This window comes from Electrophorus electricus, chromosome 5 (genome assembly GCF_041902795.1).
Source record: "Electrophorus electricus isolate QZ-2024a chromosome 5, ASM4190279v1, whole genome shotgun sequence".
Taxonomy (NCBI): Eukaryota; Metazoa; Chordata; class Actinopteri; order Gymnotiformes; family Gymnotidae; genus Electrophorus; species Electrophorus electricus.
Genome location: NC_137501.1, coordinates 23,769,246 through 23,789,266, shown reverse-complemented (window position 1 = coordinate 23,789,266; position 20,021 = coordinate 23,769,246). Strand labels below are relative to the sequence as shown.

The window sequence follows — 20,021 nt, the reverse complement described above, 5'->3', positions numbered from 1 at the left end:
TAGCCCAATATGATCCCATTATCAACAGGAGGAGTCTGAGCAGTATCACATTGTATGGGAAAAACAAGCTGAGACCCCTGTTCATCAGCTTGATTGAAGAGTTCATAGTTGCCCATGTAAGAGAAGTGCTGCAGTACAAAGTTTCCAAGGTAGTGTGATGCCGGCGGCTCAGAGAAAGCGAGAGACAGGGTTGCGGGGAAGTGCATTTTATTATCCATAGATAATTAGGTAACTAATGCACGAAATACACATATCACACAAGGTAGTCTTCATCTCGAAGGCAGCACAGTGACGATCACCAGCTAAGCTGCGGGATAGTCCGCTAATGTGCAGCACTGTTTTCGTGTACCTGTGGGTTCTAAATAGACACATCATTAGTGAGGACAGGTGCATCCAATTAATACTCTGCAGATTGGGAGCGAGGCTAGGAAGTGGAGTAATCTCTATTACGAGTGGACCGGCTTCCCGTGACAGGTAGCACATGCTCTCGCTGAGGTATGGACAGGAAGAGACTCTGCATGGCTTCCATTCAGAAGAAATGAACCAGTCTACAAAGTGTAAAATTCATTGTCCAGGATGAAACACTAATCATCCATGAATATATCCAAGCCTTGGCTTGGATGAACTGAGGAAAGTGTGCTTCAAAAAAATGGAGGATATGGATAATCTGAAAACACAGGAGGTGCTGAAGCCATGACTAAATGACAGTAGGGATAGAATAAAAAGCAGTGAGTTTAATATCAAATGGAAAACCCAAAACAGAAGAGAATAAAGGTTCTCAGGATAACAATAACTAAACAAGGAAAACAAACAAGAAAACACTACCAAGGTTTTATATACGTAACTATAAACAGAAGTAAAACAAAGAACGCAGGCGACTAATAGTTAACATTAGTAACAATGGGAGCTTTTGCTTCAACACAGATGAAATATAAATAATCGTAACCTAAATAAATGAGGAAACTAGGGTAAGACAAATGAGGGGAATCCATAAAGTGCATATGCAAACCGAGAAAAACAAAACACAATAAGCACAACCAAAAGAGAGATATAGCGAGAGACTGAGAGAATACTAAGGAACTAGGTATATATATATACCTAGACGGAAAGAAACCATAAGACACTAAGGGAGAACCTAAGAGATTGACCATCAAAGACAGGTGATACACAAAGGATTTAAATAGGAAGACTAATTGGACAAAAGTAAAAAGGGCTGGAAATAATTAAGGGTGGCGAACAAACCAAACGAGAATGAGAAAACCAGTTAAGTAAACCAGTTATCATGGAGACAAGGAAAGCTCAGAGATGGAAGTGTGACAATAACAGAGGTGGTGGACCAAGGCAATCCTACCAATGGCTAGAAAAGCTAGTGTGACAGTGGCGGCACAAAGGGAGCGAGAGGCGAGGAAAGATTTAGTCTTTATTATCCATTGTCACGCGACTCGAGCATAAACAAAAGCAAAAAGCTAACAGTGCTGCTGTAAAAACACAAAATATTAAGAAACACAACAGAGAAGAGTGCACAGAATCAGGCACTAATGACAGCTCCATAGTAGACTCGCAATGTGCAGTACTGACTGTAGGTACCTGTGCACTTATAAAGGGGGAAAAAAAAAGGGTTTAACAAGGAACAGGTGTGTATAATGCTAACAGGAAGGAGATTGGGACCAGGGCAGGTGTGGTGATTGTGTGTGTGAATGAGAGGGTGTGTTCAGCGTGTGTGCGTGTGTGTGAGTGGACGTGTTCTTCCTGCTGGGAGGCTGGCCTACCGTAACAGGTAGGACTGAAGGACAACACAGAGGCTCTAATCAGGATCACAAGAATAAGCACTAAGCATTAAATTTCAAACTAAGTAGGGGTATATCACAGCAGAGAAGACTCAAGATGCAGACAAGCTCCTGACAGAACTTAGTAGCAGGATGCAAGATGGTGGCAAGGAATGCACACACTGAGAGACATAACAAAACATATGTGATATATATGACCTGGATGCCCCAAAGTTCAAATGGGAGAAACCATAAACGACATTGAAAAGCAACAAAACTAAGATCTGTGGAAACTCCAAATATAGGCTGACAAGCAAGTAATGGCAAACCATCAAAACATCATGAAAGTAAATCAGATGGATAAAGCTGCTGTTTTAATAGCAATCCTAAGTGATAGAAACATCCAAAGGAAGGAATATGAGAAATTGGAAAAGGGACTAAAAGAAGAAAGAGACACTGTCCCAATGGTGATAGGGGCACTTGGAGCTGTGATCCCTAAACTGGAGGAGTGGCTGTGAAAGGTCCCTGGAATGATCATCTTGAACTCAGTCCAGAAGAATGCCATCCTAGGAACAGCAAATTGCTGTGCCACAACTTCAAATGCCTCTGGTAGAAGGCCAGAATATATATTGTATATATACCTTTGTTTCCTCACATTTTGATCTTGAGCAAGAATAGTGTGCCACATCATGAAACTAACAGGCCTCTGGCAGACTGTATTATAAATGATTATATATCTTTTTTTCCAATAACTGGTTTTGGATGTTCTGAAATACAATGTACAAACAACTCCAACATTTTAAATATGGCACTCATTGAGTCATTTAAAATTCCTTCATTATACAATTTTTTAAGAGTTAAATTTAACTATCTTGTCTACGCCATCAGACTAATTATAGTAAAGCATATATGCTTTATATGATGTGAGCTAATTATCTGTGTACAGGTTAAATATGATGTTGGTCCTATATTGGTCCATTTAGCATGGATTTGTAAATAATGAACTGCAACAGATGTGCTGGACACTGATGACATTTTAACCTGATGATCCATGACAATAGCTTCTAAAATGTTAAAGACAAGGATTTGTGTTGAAAAGTCTTGGCTGCGTGTTAGAGGCAGAGGTGTGTCCAGCAGGCAGATGAAGTTTGAGGGTGAAAGGAGGACATGAGTGGAGGGTGAGCTCTTATGTCATCAGTAAAAGATTTGTCCTGTTGTATTGTAAGAAAGTAGAATGACGTCATGACTGCAATTTTTTTTATTTTTTTTTTTTACAAATTTCATTCAGTCTATTCTGGTCACACAGTTCACTTTAACACAGTGTTCACTTTAACAGAGCAGAAGAATGCCTATTTTGGAGAGACCTATATCAGGAGAGACCAACAAGGGGAAAGGTCTACAGGCCTTATATGTTGAATATCTGGCACTGTATCTGAAGATGACATTGCTCCAGCGGATTTTCACAGTATAGTATATTTGCAATAAGCTAGACCTGGTAAAAGTCCTCACTTATTTTGGTCATAGGTAGGGGAATGAAACTGAGCAGAAATGTTAAATTTTACATGGCTAATTCGTTCTGTCATTGTATTTGGATCAAGCTCAGAGTAAAAAACCTGAGAAATGTCATATGTTATCAGGAGATCTCAATATGTATCTCTTAAATAGGCCACTATAGGTTTAGTGGAGCTATTACCTGCAGGCAGATTTTTAAAAAGGAGATCCCAGAGATTCAGTCTTACTTAGAACTCACCATTTGATCAGGCAACTCAGGCATCTAAAACTGAAGTTCACTTCAAAGGAATACATTGTGAATAGCAAACTGAAGTCAGTTAACTTCTGTGACCTGCTCAGTGGGTTGAAGGAAAAACAAAAGTAGCATCAGGACTAAATACTTTAGCCAGAACCAAAGTAAACAAGCTACTGGAATGTGAGATATGTCATAAATGTCTAAGATTTGTAGGGTGTAATAATTTGAATAATTCAGGATATCTGCATCTGTACTGTGTATGATGCAATGGTATGACGTTCAGGCTTCCCTGGATCATCCAATCACAGTCAGCCCAAGGACATGACTGAAAAGGAATTTGATGAATCAGGGAGACTCTATACTGATGATGTAAGCACTCTGCTTGAAACCAACCGACTGAAAGAGAACACTTTGTGTGGTGTATGTGTGTGTGTGTGTGTGTGTGTTTGTACTTGTTGCAGCAGTGCAAAGTGTTGTTATGCGGGGGTGGAGAGAGAGAGAGAAAGTGAGAGAGAGAGAGGGAGAGAGAAAGAGAGAGAGACAGAGAGACAGAGAGAAGAAAGTGAGAGAATGAAAGGGAGAAGAGGCGGAAGGCTGTGCTGCTAATAATAAACCAGAGAGAAAACACAGTGATTGAAGTACAGACCATTCAGATAGGCAAGGTAACCAAAAGTGAGTAGGAAGACGAGAGGGATCAGAGGATAAAAAGATGGAGTGGAATGGGTCATTCTGTTACCTCAAAGAAATGACAGTATCTAATATTAAAACAAAAACCTAAAGTACATGTTGCTACAAACAATACCCAATTTTGATATCCAGTGCATTGTATGAATCAATCTAATTAGTCTTTTGAGGTCTTAGAAGGGACTGTCTTTTAGGGCACATGTAAATATAAGGTCCTTTATCTAATGGTCTAGTTGGCCAATATCACAGCACAGAATTATATGTAAACAATCTCTGCAGTGTCATCTTGAAATGACTTTCTCCTTGTTAAGCAGCTCTTTGACACTGTAATGCTTGTGGCAGGACTTTTATGACACCTTCCAATTATTTCTATGTGTTAATCATAGATTTCAGTGAGGCTGTAGCACATATATAGCATGCAATTCACCCCTGCTTATTATGTAATCAGGTTTGCGGCATTACAATGCCAATTAGAAATGAATACAGAAGAAAAATGACTCCAACTGACTGGTGAACATGTATTTACTCTTTCAAGTAACGTGTTCTTTTTCCCCTCTTCGTTCCTGGTTAGGAAAAGCTTGTGTGTTGTGGCAAACACTGGCTCATGTCTGCCCCTTAGTGTCATGATATGGATAAGTGCCACATTTTGTCCTTGCTGCAGTTTCCCTTGAAGGACTACATGTTCAAAGTTCAGCATATTGTGAGTCCTTCTAAAATATTCTAGATACATGTTTAAATGATTTGTTATTCACCATTGAAACATATTTTTAAATTTTAGCTGATACATGTCAAGATAATACAGTTTTACCAATTGTTGCAAACGTTTTTTTTTGGTTAAAATCTGGATGTTTTCCTGGTTGGAAAAGTAAAAATAAATCAATCTGTCTCTTGTTAGTATTTTATCTGTACCAGTTATTATCATTTACTACAAGGCTACTTCCTCTACATTGTTTGAACATGTAATGCTAATACAGACTCACTAGTCTTTTTTTCAACATTAAATTACTGAATGTATAACTGAATTATAGACATTCTCGTTTTAAACCACAAACCAAATAATTATTAAATGTTTATTAACTTACTTGGTGGGTTTTACATTTAGCCATGCATATGCAGCTTCTCCACTCTACTTCATATATATAACCTCACCACACCCAGGGGGTTGGTCTGCCTTAGAAAAATTTCCATTTGGCTGTTTTGCCGATCAGAGTACAGAGAAAGAGGAGGAACAGGTTTGGAATCTGGATCTGCATGTGAACAACAAACACTGCCAACTAAAAGCACTGAAGGAATAAGACACGTTACCATGCAAAGTAAGACAAGTTGACTTTATCTAAATTTTCTGTGGTAGGAAAAATAATTTTAGTTGTGTTTTAATTTAACCCTTTGAACTACAGTCCTAAGAATATTGAAACTAATGTGAAAGATCTAGTGAAAAGTCTAGATCCACTGGTGAGTGTTAGGGTCAAAGTGTAAAATGTATAATTATTTTTACTGATAGGTTGTGTGGGTTTAAAGCAAAAACATTATGCGATAGCCTACCCTCTTTGTCTTAACGAAAGTGAATTTTATTACATATGTTTTAGTGAATGATGTTTGCTTATTATGCCATTTCATTGTTTTCATTGCATTTTATTTCAAGCAATTTCATTGCTTTTATTCATGAAGTTATGTAAAGACCTTTTTCGGTTTCTGACATAGTTTTGTGTTTTACATTTTACTTGTGGTGAGTTTTGTTTGCAAGTTGATTTTTTTTCCCAAAACAAAAATAGCTAATACAAAGAGTTCTGTTTTGATGTAAAACATCCTGTATTGCTGCATTCCTGAGATGACATGACTATGAATGTTTTACCTTTATTCTAGATTTTCCTTGTGTAACATGTTTGTGCTGCCTCTAACAGGCAGCTTCATTTAAACACCCCATGTTATGCCATACTATGCCACCTTGGTAGTTTAACAGCATCTCAAGTACATTTAAATCAGTAAGCTCCCCACAATTTAGCCACAGTAAAAATAGCATACAAATCTACAGTAGAAATCCGAAGGGCTATCATATTGGTATGCCCTTAGCATATGGGATCGACTGATGAACATATGAGAAAGGAGAGCAATACCTGTTTTTCTTGTTTCTCTACCTTAGCTTAGATTTGGCTAAGTTCTGGAAAGTGTTAACCCTTTGCCTTTTAAGGTCTTGGTATTTTTGTCCTTTCTTCCTTAATCCATACAAGATTCACAGGTCAACGAATAAGTGCTTCCTGTATCCACCGGAATGGCTGTTGTCTAGATAAGAGTGGCAAAAGGTATTGGTTGACTGAATGCACATTGGCGAGTTTAATTTGGGCAGGAAAAAATTGGTGTGCTCTTAAAAGGCAGGGAAGTTGCCCTTAACCCTTGACACTGGTTTATATGTTATATGACTTTGTTCTTTCAAGTCTCTTTTTATTACTATCCCAACCCTAACAAGTTCTTCTACACTTGAGAGCTGTTTCTCAACACTCTTGCAAGATAAGCTGCATAAAATGGTTTGGAATACATCTTTCTCAATCATACTTTTCCATCATAGCAAATAAAGAGCTCTGTATTGAAATGCAGAATCATGAATACTTTTTGTTTCATCTTCTTTGCATTCCTTGAGGTTTATGGTTCTCCTTTAAGAAAGCTAAGAGAAAATCAGATTTAAAAATCGTCCAAGCCTTTACATAACTCTTTTTACATCTACACTTTAAAGACCATGGCGAAATTCTGGTGAAATAAATTTATCATTTACTGGACTTTGGAATAGTATTCATGGGACACATTTTTTATATGTATGTTGTGTGCCCACAAGAGCAAGAACAGCAATAAGGCTAATTTGCTACAAAAAAAACCAAAAAAACCCTCTTTCATTAAACATTACCCAAAAATAGTTCAAGGAACATGTATAAGGCATCTAACTTCTACTTACATTAAACGGAGAATGCCTAAGCAATGTACTATACAAATGCATATTATGTTACCCCTTTTTAACTTTCATGTCATTTCTATGTTTGCATTCCTAATGCTTTCCCCTACTGGTGGAAAATATAATTACTCATGAATATGCAAAAGTATAAAGCTTACAACTACATATGACTATACAACATGTAAATTTACATCAGTGATAAGTTTACAATACTGCATTTGTGAAAAGTTCTGGGCTATTTAAAAGACCAATACCAAGTGGTTCCATGTGAAAAGCCAAAGTGGTGGGCAGAATGCTGTCTTCTCTTTTCAGTTATCATTATGTGATTACAACTATGGCTCAGGTCCATCCTTTCTAAGCACATCTAGAGATTTTACGATATGGGTCTAAGAGAAGGCATCCATTCCAGGCTTCTTGTTGAGCTGCTCTTAATTCATAAACATATGAAGACATATACTGTTTAAGATCAGTGAAAAAAAAGCATAGGGGACATTACTATCCTTAATAATTTATATTTCTAATAATTGGTAAATATGAACTTTCACAGACTCATACCTTGAAGAGTGGATTATCCTATGCCTCTGCCAAAAGGCATTCTTCAAGCAAGATACATATTTATGTAGCAAAGACCTCGCTTGCTTCTGCTAAGATAAAGCAGACAAATGTAAATTAAACTTTGGCTCATTAGAACAGAGAGCACCATGGGAGCCAGAGATGAGTAAGAAAATGCTTTTAGTTGCAAGGTTGCGGTTAAAAAGGCTGGGGGTGCTTGCAATGTGTGAGCTATTTAGTTGTTTTTTTTATTATTGTTAATGTAGCTTTTTGTATTGTAACTTTTAGCATGTCAAGTCACAAACAATAAACAAGTACCAATGGAGATGCACCTTTATATCCTTTTGTGAATGTGTTTTTCACACTTTATATGGAGGGCTGCATCACTTAGCTGCAAGTGTTCCATTCATTGGATAAATAGGCTTCTCTCTGCTATACCAAAAGAAGAAAAACTTCAGAAAACAATCAGGAGTCCTGTGCCTCCACAGGACAGGATGGAATCTAAACTGGTGTAGACTGTTATGACCCCATCTAGGCAGTGAGGTCACAAGAAGAGTGAATGAGACAGATTGTGAATGCCATGGTAAAAGCGAATGATAAAACCAGTGGAGACCACAGAAGTAGAATAACTGGAGGAGCATTATTCAATATCTGCATATATATATATATATATATATATATATATATATATATATATATATATATATATATATATATACACAAAACTGGCATGCCTTCAGGAGTGGCCTCAGCCAACACAAAAAGACCACAAGAAATGTCCCTGTGATTTGAAATTACTGTAGCAGTGTATGCATGCTGATACATGTGGGATCTTCACAAACATTTGCAGAATATTGCACCAACAGCGCATCTTTTTCTAGTTTCAGCACTCACTGGGTACTTTTCGTCCTTCTGCTTCCCACTCTCTCACTCTCCACTTTCTCCCACTCTATCTCATCTTTTCAGGCCCAGCATCTCGGGGTCGCCCTGTCTCTGAAGAGCAGTTCTCATGCTCCATCTGCTTAGAGGTGTTTGTGGAGCCAGTCTCCACCCCATGTGGCCACAGCTTCTGCAAGGCCTGCCTGCAGGGCTACTGGAACCACAGCAAGAAAATTCTCTGCCCCATGTGCAAAAAGAGCTTCTCCAAAAAGCCAGAGCTCTGCGTGAACCGTGTGTTGGCTGAGATAGCTGAGCAGTTCCAGGGCCTGTCTGTGGCTTCACCCGGGGGTACTGATGCCACCACTATGACTGGCATTGGGAGTTCGCCAGCAGCTGTGGCAAGGGATGAAGACGGAGGTGACTTCGCCAAATCTGGAGATGTCCCATGCGATGCGTGTATTGGGAGGAAAATGAAGGCCATGAAGTCCTGCCTGAACTGTCCTGGCTCTTTCTGTGAGACTCACCTCCGGCACCACAAGAAGGGCAAGACCCTTGCAAAACATAAGTTGATGGACCCCATCCACCACCTGGAGGACAAGCTGTGCAGGAAGCATGATCGCCTCTTAGAGACATATTGTCGCTACGACCAGGTGTGCGTGTGCCGGGAATGTGCAGAGCTCACTCATAAATCACATGAAATCGTCCCAGCTGAACGAGAATACAAGAAGAAAACAGTGAGTACAGGGGTGGTGTAATCACAGAAAGAGATGCTTGGTGTTTAACACTTCCTAACACATTCCAAATTGTATTTCTGAAGGCCATATTAAATATTCAGATGATCCTCTAACTTATGCTGATAAGTGTTATCCAACAGGACTCATGGATCTTGAATTCTTTCCTAATTCCCTTTTTTTCTATTTTGTAAAATCTCAGTGGCCACACTGTAAGTGTTCCTACTATCGCTTCCAAAATGACACAAAGTGCATGTTTTACAGAGTCAGCTTGGGAAAACAAGATCAGAGCTGAAACACCTAATCAAAGAGAGAGCCAAGAAATTAGAAGAGATCAAACAGTCCATCAAAGAGATCAAAGTAAGTCCTCTTTATGTTATTAGAATGAGGCCAAGCTTGTGTGGTCATCCCCAAAATATTCAGCAATATTCATAACTTAAAATTCAGAGAACAATGAAAGCGCATATTTTAAAAGAGCAATATAATCAGATTGAATTGATCCTTATTTACAAACTGAAATAGTTAAATTGATGTGAATATAAATAATGAGGGTACATTTGTGGAGAGCAAAGAGTAAAATGTACAAAAGTGTGTAGAATACATTTACTCTCAATTAGAAACAACAGACCCAACTCAAGATCCTTAGTTGCTTAATCGCTTCTTCAAGCTTAAATTAGATACTTCTGTATGTGCAAATTCCTGTTTTTTCTAAACATACTTTCCTAACCAGTAGCTCCACTGCTAATATTTACCTCCTTCTCCACATCCAGTAGTAGTAAAACAACGTTTTGGGAAGATAGATATTCTACAGAGCTTTTTTTCATAATACAGCAGGATTAAAAGGAAAATAGAAAAATCGAAAGCATGTTTTTATAAAACCCCATACAGAATTGTGTTTCATTAATGCCAGGAAGGAGTGGTCTCCAGTTAAAAGGAAAACAGTGACAAATAGGATATAGAGTATGCAGCATACAATATTGATGGGTTGGACTTTCTGACAAGACCTAATTTAAACTTCTTATTCCCTTAGAGAAAACGTTTAGTATGCTTTGGTGTCAATAACATGCTGACTGAGCATAAGGTTAGTGTTGCAGCTTTAGGCTAGTTGATGGATTAAATCATAGGTTGTAAACGGAGCTCAGCTAGAGCTGTGTTTAAAAATACAATGAGGATGAATTGACACAAGTGCCAGATCTTTGTCTTTCGTTTTTTCAGGGGTGAGGGGATATCAAAGGTCTGATTTTGATCAGTGTTGTAAAAGAAATGCATTCTAACCTTTTACTATAGAACTAAATATTGTATCACACATCTCTTATCTAACATTTTTTTGCAAATCCTCCACTGAATAAAATAAAGTCCATTGGTACCTTTAAGTATGTCACAGAAAGGAAGTTTAATTCCACTGAAGTGAAAACAATTGTCTACGTTTAGTCCCAATATTCTGTTGATGCTTCCATGATGCTAAAATGATGTTAGCATAGTTTAATGCTCTGAGATGAAGTTATATAGGCGAAAAATCATAAAATAATAAAAAATGGGTGATTATGTAAAGGAAAAATAACATTGTGGAGGTTATGTGCACTGCTGTAATAGTGTGCAGGGAGCACACTATGTGGGAATGTTTATTCAGGACATTATGCAGTTAAACCAGTCAGTCCAGGTGCTCCCAAACACTAAAACCAAACGTCCCAGCATGGATGAGCTATGCTATTGCCATCTGAGCTACTGTACAAACCTGAATGTTTGCAAGGATGTGTGCATATGTGTGGGGGAAGTTTAGAGTCAAATGTGTGTTGGATGTATCCTTTTAGAGATGTACTACCACCACATGATCATATTTGCAATTATTATCTGAATTGTAACACAGACCACAGACCTTGATCAAGAAAGCAATGTTATTTGTTGTTGTTTTTTCAATAATTGATAAGATGAAATGAATCGCCCTATTTTATTTTATCTGTACTGGTAAATACTGATGTCTTCAGTATTTACATAGGTCTTGACTTGATAACTGGATGTTTTAGTATGTTACTATATGTTGGTATAGATGCCTGTTCTTGTTTTTTAAGCACTTGGTTACTTGAAGTCAAGAGGGATGGAGTAAGCTGTTTGTGTGTGTGTGTGTCCATGTATGTCTTTCACCTGTCTAGTTGAAATTCCCTCCTGAACTCTAATTGGTGAGAAGGAACCTGAGCAGGCACAGCAGTTAATGTGGATTTGTTTATATGTAGCTGTATAGATGAAGGAGAGCTGCATTTTATATGAATTTGGGCAACATGTACAACACTGGAGGCAGTGGTCTTTATATAAACTATAAAATATTGGTAAAAAACATTTTATCATGTTATCACATTCTCCTGACACACACTAAGCAGTAGGTAGCACAAGGTCAGTAAAGCTAATTGTATGTATGCCTCCTGCAGTCAAACAGTCAGCGGGAGATTGAGGACAGCTGGGCAGTGTATGCGGAGCTGCAGAGATTGCTAGAGCAGAGCCAGGCCCAGGTAGTGGAGCGGATCACGATGCAGCAGAGGCAGGCTGAGGAGCAAGCACGGGACCTGGCCACCCGACTGGAGCATGAGCTCAATGTCCTCAGGAACAGGGCCACTCAGCTGGATGGCCTCATGCACACCCAGGACAAAGTGCTTTTCCTCCAGGTGTGTATGTGCGTGCCTGCGTGTGTACATGCGTGCGTGGGTGTGTGCGTAGGTGTGTGTGCATGTGTGTGTGTGTGTGTGCATGTGCTTCACCTATATTCTCTCTTACAGCTCATGCCCACTTTGCCCTCTCTTCCTGAGCCTGCTGATTGGTCCAGTGTGTCGGTGAACACAGATCTGCATCTAGGCACAATCAGAAAATCTGTCAGCAGTCTAATTGAGAAGTTTCATGAAAATGTGAAGCACCTATATGGGAAAGGTCAGCTTAATCAAACAAAAACATTCTAATCATGTTGGTAGTTTGTTGCAGAGCAGTTATTGAATAGCTGCAGAGGACCATGCCAGGTGACAGGAATAAATGTCTAATCGTCTCTCTAAAATCGTCTCGTACCTGTGGTTTACCTTTTTATTGTTATCGACATCAGTGCTATTAATAACTTTGACTATTTTTTACAGAGCTAAGAATGTTACAGAACTACTCAAGTAAGTGGTATTTTAAGTTATTTTAAGTTTTGGATATCTTAAGTTTTGAACACACAGGCAGGATCTGTTGAATTTCACTAGGACAGGAATTTAATATTTCTGGTTTGTTTTCTACACCTGGATGACTGACTGCCAAAAAGATTTTTTTTTCTTTCTGCTGCAGGTGAGGTGTTTATGGACCCAGCGACTGCTCAGCGTAATCTAGTGGTTTCTGATGATGGGCGGCAGGTACGTTATGAAGAAGGCCGCAAGTCTATGTCACATTCGGACAGCCCACGCCGCTTCAGTCCTGCCCTATTTGTGCTCGCCCGGGAAGGCCTCTCCTCTGGCCGGCACTACTGGGAGGTGGAGGTGGGCCGCAAGAAGGCATGGACCCTCGGCGTGGCCCGATCATCTGCCCGTCGCAAGGGTGACATCCGACTTAGCCCAGAAGGTGGCTTCTGGTGCCTGTGGCTCAAGGATGGCGAGGTGAAAGCACTTGCCTCCAGCAGGATCCCTCTGCACCTTCCTGCACTGCCCCACAAGGTGGGCATCTTCCTGGACCACGAGGTTGGACAGGTGTCCTTTTATGACATAAAGGCACAGGCTCATCTCTACACGTTCCTGGACACATTTGACGAGAGCGTGTACCCCATCTTTAGTCCCTGTGTCTGCCAAGAGGGAAAGAACCTGGGGGCCCTGGTGATCACAGCAGTGAAGCATGGTTAAAGCTAAGGAACAGTTTGCATCAACTTTAAAAAACCTGACTGTTTCTCTGACTTATATGAGGTATTCACTAGCAGATAGGTTTAGGTTTTTATTTATTATTATTTTTTTTTAAATCGCTGATGGTTAGTGAAAGGATCAATTCTCCAATCAACTGGTATTCAATTTTGGTGGATATTTAATTGTTGACTGCTCAGAGAGCTTATAGGTGATTTTTAGAAGACTAAGGCTACATTTTTCACATGGACATATAAAGTAAACTTCATTTTTGAAGTGTTCTAACAAACATTTAGCAAAAAATAATAATGATCATTAATTACAGACTATATACAGTGCACTAAATTTAATTTCAAGTATGTTTTGTATGGTTTCTAAACTGAAATAAAAAATATCTTTATATCACTTTCTTGCTTATGGGTAGATTTAATTCCCTCTGTATAATTACATATAATTACAGTTTACATAAAAGTGGAAAGTGGACTAGGAGAAAGAAGTAAAAAAAAAATGGAGTGGCATGCAAGGGGTTAACACTGGGGCTAGAGAGGCCCATGGTCTGGAAGAGTAAATTTGAAACTCGGCTAAGAGAAGAGAGGGTGGTGTTTCCAAGGGGGGAGTCAGCTGTGTCGCATATCACTGCTGCCTAGTGCAGGGCTGTCACTATTTTCAGGGGATCTTAGCAGCTACAGCTCCCTGGTGAGTCTCCATCTAAAATTCTATATGTAGTAGTTTTACAACAGAACAGCAATGTTCACTAACACATACAACAACTTCTTTCTGATCCTAAACAGAAGACACATTTTATAAGAGAAAGTAGCATTTGGGTAAGCATTAATGCCAAGCATGAAGGAAGTCAACTGCTTGCTTGTCAAAGTCTCACATGTTCTTAAACTACACTGCACACTTCACTAAACTATTTTCAAACCTCAAATTGTTTAATGATAATTTATGGATATGAATGTCCTTGTTTGAGAGTAGTGAGGTGAAGCAGTGCAGTGGTATATTTGGAAATCTTGGAGCTCTATGAATAGCCAGGCCTTCAGTGCTCTTGCAGACCCCTGTTACATTCTCCTGAAACCATATGCTAACAATCCAAACAGAAGGATTACTAATCAAAATTTTGAATATGCTTGATCATGGTGCCATAATGCCACCTATATGGTTAAAATGTGTAGATATTGAGATATTTTTGTGTGTGAGAAGTCAAATTAATTAAAAATGCAAAGAGTTAGTAATAGTAACATTGTTGCACTGGACAATCATGAGTTGAGGGATCAGTTCTATATCCACAAGTTCATTCTCTGAAATATCTTTCAGTTCAAATCACAAAATTTCCCCTCTACCCAGCAATGGCTTCACCTACAAATATATTAGCAGAAGAACAGGTACACTGTTCCATCTGCCTGGATGTCTTCACTAATCCGGTCTCTATCCCCTGTGGACACAACTTCTGCATGGCCTGTATTGGCAGCTACTGGAAAACTAGTTCCCTCTTCATGTGCCCCATGTGCAAGAAGGTGTTCCTTAAGCAGCCAGACATCAGCATCAACACTGTACTGCGTGAGATTGCAGAGCAGTTTAAAGAAATGAGGGCCAAGCCCATTGTGAAACCACAACAAAAACAGCAGCTAGAGGTCTATGAACAAGAGCATCTTACAGAAGAGCTCCCCACAGAATTGCCTGAACTGATCCCATCAAGTGGACCCTGGACAGGGGAAGTGTTTTGTGACGTTTGCACTGCTACCCAGCAACAGGCTGTCAAGTCTTGCCTGGTGTGCCTCACATCGTACTGTGAAGAGCACCTAAAGACACATACAGCCAGATTTACCAAGCACAAGTTGATTGAGCCTGTGCAGAATCTCGAGGACCGCATGTGTAAAAAGCATGAGAGGCTACTGGAGCTGTTTTGCAAGAAAGACCAGGTCATGGTGTGCGTGCTCTGCACAGAAATGGACCATAGGGCACACTACACCGTGCCTGTTGAAAGAGAATGGAATGAAAGGAAAGTGAGTAAGAAAAGGTTGAAGAAACATTAAAAATTAATTACATACTGGAAAAACTTGGCAAAATACTTGAAGGTACACATTTTTTAACTATAATAAATCCCGGTGATTATTAGGCTCAGATGAGGAAAACAGAGGCAGAGGTTCAGCAGATGATTCAAGAACGGCTCAAGAAGGTGAAGGAAATCAAACACTGTGTAGAACTGAATAAAGTAAGTTTTTATTTTCACTTCTTCACTGGCCAGCATGCTAATCATGTTCGAATATTTGAGAAGGCTTAGTATGGTCATTCTAACATTCTATCTATATTGGAATATATCTTCATATTACAAAATATGAGGTAGTTTAAGAAATTATCCCAACTCATAATATGTGTTTGATCACTGCATAGTAACCAAGAACTACACCACCTGTTATTGATGTTTTGTTGTGATTGTCTTGCTACCTTTAGAGCAGTTCCAAGAGTGAGATTGAGCACAGTATGCAGGTGTTTTCGAACTTGGTGCATGCAACTCAGAAGGCCCAGGCTGAGCTTGTTGTAGCTATTGAAGAGAAGCAGAGGAAAACAGTGCTCTGGGCTCAGGGACTCATTGAGGAGCTAGAACAGGAGATCACCATGCTAAAGATGAGGAACACTGAACTAAGTCATCTTGCCCACACGGAGGACCACATTCATTTTCTCCAGGTGGGTATATGAAAGTTAAACAGTACAAATGTAACAACAGCTGCTATATGTACTATCATGGCTGCTTGGCTGCAGTCATTTGGTATTCTTGGGCTATTTTTCCACAAAGGGTATGAAGAAGATTTGAACGTAAATGCTCTTGTACACTTTTGCTATCTTGTGGCCTGTGTCAAAGAGTGCTAGCAATACATTTATCTTTTGCAGTGCATATCAAGAAAATCATCTTATGACATTTAATGATATAAATCTCCATTTATAGAAGTTCCCATCTCTAATCACTCATCCACAAACTAAGGACTGGTCTGAGACACATGTGCACACTGACCAGTGTGTAGGGACCATTAGAAGAGTTGTGTCCAAACTGGAGGAGACCTTGACACAGGAGATTGAGAAACTTGCAGAAACTGGTGATTCATTATTGCCCATTACTGTTCTATATTTTTATATCATATATTTAATGATATGTAATATATACAAGAAGATATACAAGAACTGCTTTCCATTTTGTTCTTTCTCCCAGAGCTTAAGATAATTCAGAAATACTCAGGTACAGTTTGGATGTAGCCTTATAAAAAATAGATAATAAATTACTATCTATTTTTTGCATAAAATGCAGTGTCCTAACATCACTGTTAATTTTTGGTTGTATTGTTGTTTTCCTCTTGTTTGTGAAGCTGATGTAATACTTGACCCTGACACAGCCAATCCATGGCTGCAGCTGTCAGAGGACAGACGACAAGTGCGTCATCTGGGGGCATGGCAGGACATACCAGACACACCAGAGCGATTTGACACAGTGGTCATTGCCCTGGGCCAGCAGGGCTTCAGCTCTGGCCGGCATTACTGGGAGGTTCAAGTGGGTGAAAAGGATGACTGGTACCTGGGCGTGGCCCGTGCATCTGTCAGGAGAAAGGGGCGGATTACAGTAAGCACAGCACATGGCTATTGGGCACTAGCAATGAAGAAGGGGAATGAGTACCGTGTCTCCTCCTCCCCACCACTTCTGCTTACTATTGAGCCCAAGCTGAAGAGGGTGGGTGTCTATGTCGACTTTGAGGAAGGACAAGTGTCGTTTTATGATGTGGTCATAAAGAGCCACATCTACACCTTCATGGATTCATTCAGGGAGAAACTGTACCCATTCTTCTACCTGTACTGCTGTGATAAGGCCTCAGACATACTAAGCATCTGCCCGGTGACAGAAAGCACCCACAGCAAACTGTGCTGAAAGAGAAGGAAACACTAGAGCAAAGATAATAGAAATTGTTGCAACTGATTAGCATCTAGTTTGCACCTGGACTTCGGAAAGCAATATGATATTTGTACCATCCTACAGTGATAAAATGCTTTGTAAAAACAGACTTATATATAATCAGTGTACATTATACAATTGTCTTCAGCGGCATATTTTACTTTGTATAATGTTAATTATTTTCATGAACACATCATCTTTCTACAGGTCAGCTATTAATAACAAGTTTTCTTGTAGCCCACATTAGAGGAATAAATAGTATAAAAATATGCATTCATCTCAATCTCAAATGGACATCAAATGTGTCCGGTTTTTTTTGTTTTTTTGTTTTGTTTTTGTTTTTGTTTTTTTGCACAGTGCGGTATGAAAAAACTACACTATATATAAAAATATATATATTAACTTCAGTTGTCATGTTTCATTACCTGCATTACATCTTCTTAAATGAACCTTGTCAGTGAGGTATTTTTTATTCTAAAAAAACTGTAACATTCATAGGCTAAGTGCTCTCTCAGTAATGCATTAGCAGAGGTGGATAGAGTAGCCAAAAACTGTATTCAAGTAAAAGTACTGTTACTTTAAAATAATATTTACTCAAGTAGAAGAAAAAGTAGTCATATAAATTATTACTTAGGTAAAAGTAAGAAAGTATCTGTTTAAAAGTAGCAGGTTACTTCATTGGAACTCATTTCATAACGCGGTAAAATATATATATATGTTGTGTGTGTGTGTGTGTGTGTGTATCACGCCCCCGCCCCCGAGTCACGTGTTACGGCCTGACGCGTGTGTGCGTCGTGTTCATTTGTAGCCACGCCCTCCATGATAGTGTGTGCATCGTATTGGTCATTGTTTGTTTGCTGATGTATTTAAAACGTATGTGTAGTCATTGTTAAATGTTACTGTAGTAGCCTGTGTTTAGTTAAATGTATAAGTCATGTCTGTCGTTAATGTTGTGTGTGAGTGCCACCATTGCCGTTCGTGTTTTATGCTAAGAAATGTTTCACTTTATCTCGGTAGTCTGTGCGTCCTGCTCCACGCCCATCGGCACTCGGGCCTGTCTCTCTCAGGCATAGATTTACAATAAGTACAGGTGTATGAAATTCACAAATTATGTGGTATCAGAAACGTCCTTCTTCGATGTCCAGCAAAACAGAGGAGGTCCACTTTTTGATTTTACGATTTTCCATCGGCCTACTATACATAATATGTGAGTGTAATCAGTTATAAACTGTTTGTTCCAAGTAATCAGCTAAAATCAATTGTGTAGATCACATCTGCTAAATGCCATACATGTAGATGCAAATAAGATAGGTTAGGGAATCCTGAAAACTGCAAAAATACATAATAAACAGGCTGTTTTATGTTGTATCAGCAAAATATTGTGCATATAACATAAACCACAAGTATCGCATTGGACTTGGTGATCACTTTGTGATTAGTACAGTTTCTGGGAATGTTCCAAGCTCTTGCCAAAGGTACCTTATAAGACATCTTACAGTTTGTTATATTTAACTTGCAATTAGGCGACCAATTAATAAGACCAGATAGCTAGCTAGATATCCTATGTTGCCTAGCTAACAACTGCTCCTGCATGTGGTCAAAAGAAAAAAAAAAAATTATATATAAATGTTTGACCTCACAAATGTACTAGAGTAAGAGTATAAGGTACCCTCTTTTAAAATAACTTTTTAAAAGTAGAATTTGTTCAAAAAGTTACTTAAGTAAATGTAGAGCATTAATTAATACACACCTCTGTGTATTAGCCATCCCAGTGGACTTTAGTAATGAAAATGAAACTATCTTAGATTATCATACATAAAGATCAGTGCTTACTTAATCTAGATAGTTTTACATGGGCTGCCAAAGGGGAGGCAGGATGTATAAGCAGGGTGGGGGCGTGGGGGTGGGGGTGAGGTATATAATTTGACCAGGTTAATTTATTTAATATTTTTGTATATTAATGCTACAAATATTCAATTCCAGTGCATTTATTTATTTCCTCTTTTTGCTCAATTCTTGGTAGTTTTGCACGAAAAGCTGATTATTTGGTAATACCCAATTGACCTTCACAGTAAACGATAAACAGCACATGGGAAACTAAAGCAAGCTGTTAGTAAACCTAAGGTTAGCCATAGGTTAACTATTAGTTGCAATTTGTAAGTCACTTTGTGACACATTTAAGATAAATTAACTAGAAATGTGTTAACACTGAAAGCCAAATACAGCTCCACTGTTTGGCAGCTAACAAGCTTATTATATATCAATATTGCACATCTGTTGCTTAACTAATACTATAGTCATAATTTCCCTTACTACTTTCTGGATTGGCTAATTATGTCGCCACCACATTTGAAAGTGTACTAAATATATTTTATAAAATCTTTCATATCAGCTTATTGCAGTTAACAGTATGTGGAGACACGACACTAAGCCCATGTGGAAAAAATCTATTTGGTTAGCTTAGCATTGTGATTATAACAACACTTAATACCGAATAAAATGTTGTCAAAATAAACATCCTGATAAATTTCTTTGTCACGGAACGCTCCCGTTGCCACTGGTCACGTGGTACGGCCCTCCGCGTGCAGTAGGAGTCACTTTGTATTGTTTGTAACCACGCCCCCATGATGGCACACGCCTGCACCTGGTTTAATGCTGTGCGTCTGTGTGTGTGCCCCTGTTGGTGTGTGCATCGGCGCTGGTCATTGTTTGTGTTGCTAGTCGCACGTGTATTCATGTTAACCGTATATGTTCGTGTTGCCAGTGTTAGTGTTCATGCCAGTGTTACGTGTATTCATTTGAACCGTTTATGTTAAGTGTGAGTGCCGTCGTCATATGCGTTATGTGTCAATAAACGTCCGTCAAAGTCGAGGGTGTCTGTGCGTCCTGCTCCGCGCCCTACGGCACTCAGGCCGTCACATTCTTTAGTAGATTTTAAA

At 39.0% G+C, this 20,021-nt stretch overlaps 1 protein-coding gene across 1 annotated transcript; it reads left to right on the top strand.

Annotated features, from left to right (window-relative positions):
• Nucleotides 1-5,388: 5,388 nt before the first annotated feature.
• LOC113585404 (uncharacterized) lies at nucleotides 5,389-17,484 on the top strand. Its single transcript, XM_081714855.1, has 13 exons — nucleotides 5,389-5,510; nucleotides 8,657-9,303; nucleotides 9,565-9,660; nucleotides 11,724-11,957; nucleotides 12,069-12,216; nucleotides 12,414-12,440; nucleotides 12,604-13,143; nucleotides 14,460-15,148; nucleotides 15,262-15,357; nucleotides 15,597-15,830; nucleotides 16,090-16,237; nucleotides 16,351-16,377; nucleotides 16,505-17,484. The coding sequence occupies exons 1-13, from the start codon at nucleotides 5,504-5,506 to the stop codon at nucleotides 17,056-17,058; spliced, it is 3,447 nt and encodes a 1,148-aa protein (XP_081570981.1). The 5' UTR covers nucleotides 5,389-5,503; the 3' UTR covers nucleotides 17,059-17,484.
• Nucleotides 17,485-20,021: the final 2,537 nt, after the last annotated feature.

Bases quoted from the DNA above. Each gene is read 5' to 3' on its own strand.
- LOC113585404 (XM_081714855.1), top strand. The intron at 15,831-16,089 runs GTGGGTATATGA...CTCCATTTATAG, and splicing joins ACCACATTCATTTTCTCCAG to AAGTTCCCATCTCTAATCAC. The intron at 16,378-16,504 runs GTACAGTTTGGA...TTGTTTGTGAAG, and splicing joins GATAATTCAGAAATACTCAG to CTGATGTAATACTTGACCCT.